We start from the raw sequence: 8,665 nt of genomic DNA on the forward strand, positions 1-8,665 counted from the left end.
CGATCTGAACAATTCATTCAAACTGATTCGCGAACCAATTTAAACGTTTGGCCCATTCGCTTTGTAAAGAATCGATTCAAAAGACTCGTTTATTTGCAAAACTTTGTAAGGAATCGACTCAAACGAGTCATTAATTCGCGAATGCGCCAGAAACACAAGATAGCAATTAAAAAATAAAATACAAATTTCGTAATTAATTAAAATACAGTAACGAAGGAACGCTGCATAGTGTAAACGAAGTAAAAGTAAAAAAAAATTCCACCTCGGAAGGGCAACTTGAGTCGAGAAGGGCATATGGGCAGTTGCCCGGGCAACCTGAGCAACCCCCCTGTGCACGTCCCTGGTTTAAATTTAATGTAGATTTCTAGACTAAAATCTCATGGCATTTAGTTGAATAAAATTAGACTAAAACTAAATCAATTCAGATGACAAAAATAGGACCAAAACTAAATTAAATTTTAGTCAAAAGACTATGACTATGTTTAATCTGTGTTTGTTCTGCCAGGTCAAAATTTTGAGGTGTTTGATTTCTTTTCTATATTAGGAAATAAAACCTCATAAATAAACTTTCTTAGTTTACACTGCGCAGAATGTCTCTTTGTGTTGAGGACTAGTGCATCTTTGAGCAAACATTCAGTATGAGTAAAAATACTTGAGTACTTTTAAATTGGGTTACTTTAATACTTTTACTCAAGTCGTATTTAAATTGGTGACTTGTAACTTGTAGTGGAGTAATTTTTACAGTAAGGAATTTGTACTTTTACTCAAGTATGGCTTTCAGCTACTCTTTACACCTCTGCCCACTACTGACTTATAGTAAAACAAACAAATACTATGGAAATGAATGGGTACGGTCAACTGCTTGCTTACCGTCATTTATCAAAACATCTTTATTTGTGTTTAACAGAAGAAAGAAACTCATACAGGTTTAAATCAACATGAGGGTTAGAAAACGATGACAAATTTAACTTCTTGTTGATATACCCATAACTGTTTAACACATGCCCCAAAAACTCACCAATGAAACTTCTTTCTTCAGCTCATCCAAATCTCTTTCTTTCCTCTTCTTTCCTCCTTTTGGAGTAGCCGCAGGGCTGTCAGGTCCATACTGAGAGAGAGAAAGAGAACATCTCAATGCTTGATGTTTGCTTATTTATAACTCATGAGACTCTGTGGCATTTTTTGTGAATACAATAAACGTTGAGGTCCAAGTAATAGAGATGCAAATCATTTTGATGTGAAACAATATGAGATATTATTATGTATTGACCTTCCCAACTGTTTATTACAATTTAATCCATACACCCTGCAAATGGGGGGAACGCCGGAGGACTAAGTCTGGGAAGTGAATTTCGAGAGGGAACGAAGTTTGACCTCCAACTGGTTAGAATTTTTGAAATGGTGGAATTGAAACGGAATTATAATTAAACAACTTAATAGCATTTAAAATGATTTCCTATTATGAGTTTGTTTAATTGCAAAAATAAAAATTATTTTTTTTACAATGCATCAAGCTTTTCACAATACACATCACATTGCCACTGTATGACTGATGTATCGGTTTCATTTCAGATTTTTCCTCTTATTTAAAATATCTATATCAAATATCAAAATCATCACACTTAACAACATTTTTGAGAACAAATTTATTGTTAAATTGTTAAATGTTTGTGCGACTTAAATCCCAAATCCCCGAGCCCCCCCCTCAATTCAATCACTGATCCCCCCATTAAATTTCTGCTATTTCCAACTCTGCATACACCATAGTCTTAATTTTAACAGTCTATTGAATTAAAATTCATAGCACATTTTGCATCCAACCCTGTTGCTGTAATCTGTTACTAAGTTAGAAAAAACATAAACAGTTTTATTTCATTTATGCATATGTTTATCAACTGCAAGCCAACATTCGGTCCCAATGGCTTGCCAAAAGTAAGATTAATATACAATAAATGTTTAATATTGTTACTTGCACTACTGTTACCTTTCCCAGCACAGTTTTATGTTATCACATTATTATTTTATGCTTCAGAACCCCCTTTTGTATTGTACTAAAAGTGCATTAAAGACACTGAATCTAGAAAAGAAAAAAGATGGGGTATTTCTCAGAAGAGGAACATTTAAAGTCTCTGTATGCTCTTCATTTAATACATTAAAGCGACACCATGTAATTTTTCAACCTTCTTAATACATTTTCAAGACCCTTGTGATAGTACATTGACTTTAAATAGGTTGAATGACATGTCTACCATAGCCTGACGGGGTCTGTATCTGTATATTTACTCATACTTAGGGTTTCGGGTATTAACCAGAGCACAAAAAAACTACAAAATTTGACTGCTTTACGGCATACGTCACTTCCTCAACTTCCTCAACACAATTTTTTTTGACGTGAATTTTGCTGGAGGCTAATTAAGGAGTGTAGAGAGCAATTTCTATTATGTGACTCTGTGGCACCGTGTTAGTGCCACGGACCTATGACACGGGTGACCCGGGTTCAATTCTCCTTTAAGGCAATTTTTTATATAAACTCACGATGTTGATTCATACATAAATGCGATCTTCTTTATAAATGACGGTGATTATCTTGCATATAGTTCCCTGTATTCAGATGCTGCATTCACGTGTTCACGTATTTTCCTTTCTTTTACTGTCTATGGTATTTACATTACAATCCAGGATGCTATAACAGTCAAACTTGCTCAAACTCACACAGTGTAAAACCAAACCCTATTCATTCTCCAATCCCTATTCATTCACCAATCAGATCCAAGCGTTTCTCTCTTCCTCATTTGCTGCGTTCCGAAGTCACTCGCGTGACGTATTACAAAGCGGCAGACCTAAACACATTGGTTTACTTGGATTTAAAGCGACAATTTTCACACACAAGAGAGGAATAACGAGCGCCATTGCGGAAATCCTGGTGGCGAGGGAGAAAGGGACAATGCAACAATATTTGTTTGGAAAAAGGCAAGGAAATACTTCTGGTCGTTTCTCAATTGGAAGGCTCCAGCCTCCGGAGGTCAAATATGCAGGCTGCATACGTCATCAAGCCTGGTTTATTAAGGTCAACTGAGCATTACATTCACAAGTCATAAGCATACTGCAACAATTTACGATAAACTAAGTATAATATTCAATATAATTGTTAATATTCTGAAATAAGACAGTCTTGATGACGTATGCAGCTTAGAAATACGACATCCGGAGGCTGCAACCTTCAGATTGAGAAATGGCTTCTGCCACGAGTTCCTCATCAGAAAGTTGTAACATGACTGCGTTTCTCCCTGATGCCTCAAAATGTTGATCATTTAGTTTTTAAAGGTTTAGTTTAGTTTTAAGTTTTAAGGTTGGCCAGTTCTTTTCCTTTGCGACAGTGCTGCGGCACTTGTGGCCTCTAGGGGCGCTAGGCGTGAAAAATACATGTCTAGCGCCCCCTAGTGGCCAAAAAGTTCCGCGGTGTGCCTTTAAAGTGCAAAGATTTCATTAGATTTTTACTTCCATGAGCATGTGAACCTACTGTATCGAATAAACAATCAGCTGAGTGGTGCCCAAACTAGGGCCGAAGTTGGCCCGAAATGACCTTTAATTTGGCCCATCATGCCATGTGAGATAAGGAAAAAGGATAAACGTCATTGACGCAGATATTTATATTTCTAAATAAACATTTTCAAAATCGCAACATTTTTTGTTTCAATTGTACATAAATGTAAATGTAAAATGTTAATTGAAATGAAATGCAAGGAATTAAACTGAATAAAGTTTTTTATGTACATGCATACTTAAAAGTGTATAACATGCATCACGAAACTCAACGAACTCGAGTACTATAAGCTTATAATGGAAAGGTCGAGGCAGTGGCACACAGACAAAAGGAAATTTAAAAATGATTGGCAAAATGATTTTTACAACAGTTACCCTTGAAAATTTACCCTTGAACTAACTGCATTAGTTATACATAAACAGTAACGTTTGCTTATTTGTTTTAGAAAATTATTACAATTATATAAAAAAAGTTTAAGAAAATTATAAATTAGGACAATCAGGGCAACTTTAATTTTAATATAACACGGCAACATTTACTTTGATTTTTTAGGTTTGATTTTTGGGACCTTGGTAGGAAAAAGTTTGTGCACCCCGATCTATAACTTTAGTTGTACGATTAACCTTTTACTCATAGAAAGACATCTCATTAACGCATACACTACATTAAGTATGACAAGCTATATGAAACTATGGCAGATATTTGACAGTGTAAGGAGCTGTTGGATCATCTAACATAGCGTACCAGCAGTAAATGTGCTCTGTATGCTGACACACTGGATACTAAGTTCAGGGTGCCATGAAAATCACCTGCTCCTGTCATTCATACTCAGCTGTGTGTGTCTGAGACACGTGTACACCGCATGTGGACTCAAAAAATGTGACCATTCATCACTTTAATCAGGCCTCTTTTCATATTATTTACAATTAAACCTCGGTTAGGCTAATAGATCTTAACTTTCATTACCAGCGAAAACAGTGTAGAGATATCATTGAAACAACATTTAGATTATTATTCAATTTAATAAATTACAGGCCCCTTCAACAGTGAATGGTTGAATGTTTCTTAAAATGAATAGGAAAATGCATAAAGCATATTTTTTGCATTGAGACTACTTTAAAAAACACCACTGTAATAATGCAGTAAAAGTTTTTCCTTTTGGGCTAAAAGCAGCCCTGACATTTTTTCATGAGACGCAACCGATTACTTTTTTTAAGACCTCTAAATACATCTGTTCTTTCAACGTGAAACTAAACGAATACATTATTAAGGTGTATATGACAGTAATAACAATGTGTGACAGTCAAGTTAAAAAAAAAGGAAGACAGAAAGAATAACTGATGAAGCAGGAGAGAAATCTCACTCACCCCTTTTCCCATGTTCACCGATAATGAATAACTGACACACGGATCTCACCCACCCTCTCCTCACACGTGTGGAAGACACTGGTGGCTTTTTTTGGAGGTAACGTACCCCCCTTCCCCACCTGGTAAAACACACACGCATACGCACAGCCTGTTTTCTCTCTTGATTTGTGCCTGAGGGTAACCCGAAGCTCACTTCCAACCCCCTGCCCTTACACACAGAGACATACACACACTCTTCATGCCCATGGCAGAGGGCTTCTTTGTACCTGCACCTGCTTATTCCCTCTCTCTATCTATCACAAACACACACATATACGATAATCATTTCATACCCAGGGCAGAAGATTGACTGATCATCATCATGACCTGTTGATGTTGAACTGGCTTCGGGCTTTCTTTGACATCTGAGTCTTGAGACTGTGGGAACTACAACGGCTGTCATGTCTGTGCTAGATCTGTTAAAGACTTGACCACAGAGAGAGCTGTCTGTGCCCGGACATCATACTCCGCTTACATACAAATCAGATAAATCACAGACTTTAAGTGATATATTCTTAAAAAATACAGACTCTTTGACAGTCGGTATGGTTTTATAAAAAACCTTTAACATTAACAAAGCCTTTCTGTTCCTTTGTAGTTAAAGAAGTGGTTTCTTCCTCATAAATGCAAACATAAAAATTTATATTATTTGTTCCTTGAAGAGCCGTACTATTGAGCTCAAAAGGTGACATTGCAGTGAAAAAAATCTAAAGTTTAGTTTCATGTGCTCACGCGAAACTTTCATGTGCCGGATTATTTTTAAAGTTTAGTTTTGCGTGCTCACATGAAACTTTCGCGTGCGCATGTGAAACTATTGCATGAGCATGTGAAAGCGAAAGTTTCACGTACGCACGCGAAACTAAGCGCGATAGTTTCATGTGCGCACGAGATAGTTTCACACATGCACGCAAAACTAAATTTTATTTAATTTTTGCTCCATGTGCCCTAAGGGGCTCCGTACTATCCCTTCTTCAATTGTTAAGTGTTATTGCTTCTGGTTTGTGCATTTTAATTTCTACAAAGTAAGTTGTCTTCCAAAATATTGTGCCCTTTTTGTTGCATTCATAACTCCTCATCTAAAACATAGATACTACTATTTTCTTGATGCCATCAGGGGTTTAGGAAAATATAAACAGATGTTTCAATACACTGTGAAAAGTAAGTACTTAAAAATTACTTCAATTGGTAAAAATGTAATTCTTTTTTTCCTTCAAAGTGCTGTAAAATGTAAAACTGTATTTACATAGGCATAGATGAATAATAAGAGTTCTGTACATGGTAATAACAATCGTGAGCCTCAAACACAGGTCCATACTGAAAAAACACAAACTTACCACTCAGAAACCTCCATTTTCAATCTCCGAATAATTGATTATATAATCTTCGTCTAAGGTCTGTACACACACACACACACGGAGCTACTAAAATGAGCCACTACGAAACAACCAATCAGAGCAGAGCTCAGCATTATTATTCATCATGACCCTTTCAAATAAGGTAATAAAAGATCATTTCATTCTAAAGTCAAATAGGGTTGTAACTGGACAACTTTTATGCAACAACGTTATGTTGGCTGAACAAATAAGTTTTAAGTAAAGCTGACAAGACACACTTTTTTGTTGAATAAACTAGATTAAATTAAGTTCACAATGTTAAACTGATTTTTTTAAGTTATCACAACATGAAAGAATTAAGTAAAAATGGCAAAAGTTCGTTTTTTTAGTGTATGTAGGTATCAGAAATCAGTGCAACATATTCTATCAATGCATTCTTCGGCACCTTAAAAGTGAGAAATTCACAATTTTAGGTGTTACCAATTTAAGTGTTTTTTTTTTAAGTTTTAAAATGTATGTTTTACAATGTAGTAAATGCATTCTCTGAAAAATTATATTTATATTTTTGACTGAAAATGTCACATAACAATAATGCTGGAATTGCTCATATGCCTTTACTGTATGTGGACACTTTTAAAAACAAAGGTCTAAAAACAAATGGTGCTAAATAGCACTAAAAGTGGTTCACTGGCTCGTAATCATAGGGGAACCATTTTAAGTATATAGCACTTGTAGCTATGTAGTACCTGTGTAAAACCATATTGTGCTATATAGAACCATATGTGGTGCTATATCACCCTGGATGGTTCTTCATAGGTGCTTTATGCTGTATAGCACTAAAAATGATTCCCCTATGATTTTAGTGCTATTTAGCACAATTGTTTTTTTAGAGTGAACTGAAAGGTTCTTCGCAGGGATGACATAAAGGACCATTTTTGGTTCTTAAAAGAGCACAATTGTGACAATTCTGTAAGTTGTGCTTACCTAACTATCGAAAATAAAATGTTGATGGAAAACTTCAACGGAAACCTTGAACTGGTATTTAAGCCACTTAATATTGACATGGTTAAAAGGGTTTGGAAATAATTTTATTTATTCATGGTAAGGTTGACATTTGCACTCAATTACTCAAATATTACTTAAAGGCCACATATTTGCCCATTTTAAAAATATATATTATTTAATTTTTATGTGTGACCAGAATGTGTCTGTGAAGTTTCAGCTCAAAACACCTACAGATCATTTGGGTGGGAACAAAAGAGCGATGTTTTCTTGTCTGTACCTTTAAATGTAAATGAGCTACAGCTCCTCACTCCCTTACCAACAGAAAGCGCTTAACGTTAAAAAAATGTATCTGATTCCTGTGAATAAAGTCTGAAACAATAGTATTTTTAGCTGCATTTGCGCTACAACATGCTAACAGACACGTTTAGAAATGCTTTTGGGTAAAATTACCATGGCTGTGGGAGGGGCTTTATCAGTGTGATGTCACATTAACAAGAGAATCAAAACAGCATGTCTAATGATCCTCCTTTGGTTTACCGGGGATTTAAAAAAGAAGGAGAGGGCAGATTTTTTTCATGGTTGCCAGCCTATATTTATGTCCAAATGGACTTTGCATAATATGCTATTTAAGGCTAATGGTATATAGATTTACATTTAGCAGACACTTTTATCCAAAGCGACTTACAAATGAGAGCAATAAACATTTTGTCTGAGCTAACAATAAGTGCAGTCTACAAATTATATAGATTACCGGTTATAAACCTTATCTGAAATACCTTCTACATTCATGATGTTACACATTATATTGATTGTGTAAATTAAGTCTTAAACAGTTTAGGCACTGAAATACACATCAGAAAGTAAGTTAAAATTGATTCAACTGTTTTACACTCTGTCTTACACAAAAGGAAATAAAGAAATTGTTCTTTAAAGAACCTTTGACAGAATGGTTCCTTGAAGAACCAAAAATACTTTTTATATGGCACTGCTGATGTGAAGATCCTTTCAAGCACCTTATTTTTAAGAGTAATTATAATCCGGAAGAAATGTTGCAGTGTTTCAAATGTCCCATAAATGCAAAATTTTTGTTTTGGCTCTAAACAGACTGAACAGAAGTAGCGTATGCGTGCAGAGGTAACCATAGCAACAGCCATCCACTCCAATGCTAGATCAGTTTCCGATGTTGAACAAAACAGCAGTACTTGTACTTCATTACAACAGATGACACATTGAAAGTTATCGAATATGTTGATGCCTATAATTTGGTAATTTTTGCATTTTCCCCCGTTTTATTTCTCTTTAAAAAGCAAGTAGCAGCCTACAGGGTTTGCTTTTTCCACTAACATTCATTATTGTTTAATGCAATGCACACACGC

General features: G+C 35.4%; 1 protein-coding gene across 1 annotated transcript in view; it reads right to left on the reverse strand.

Annotated features, from left to right (window-relative positions):
* The window catches only part of atp1a2a (ATPase Na+/K+ transporting subunit alpha 2a), a 36,975-nt gene extending 31,910 nt beyond the window's left edge, over positions 1 to 5,065 (reverse strand). The window contains exons 1-2 of the mRNA XM_065262135.2: positions 4,912 to 5,065; positions 1,019 to 1,108 (exon numbers count right to left, since the gene is read on the reverse strand). Of these exons, the coding sequence (XP_065118207.1) occupies positions 1,019 to 1,108; positions 4,912 to 4,923 (102 nt within the window). The 5' untranslated portion in view covers positions 4,924 to 5,065. The remainder of the gene's footprint in view (positions 1 to 1,018; positions 1,109 to 4,911) is intronic.
* Positions 5,066 to 8,665: the final 3,600 nt, after the last annotated feature.

The sequence above is a fragment of the Paramisgurnus dabryanus genome, chromosome 6 (assembly GCF_030506205.2).
Source record: "Paramisgurnus dabryanus chromosome 6, PD_genome_1.1, whole genome shotgun sequence".
Classification (NCBI taxonomy): domain Eukaryota; kingdom Metazoa; phylum Chordata; class Actinopteri; order Cypriniformes; family Cobitidae; genus Paramisgurnus; species Paramisgurnus dabryanus.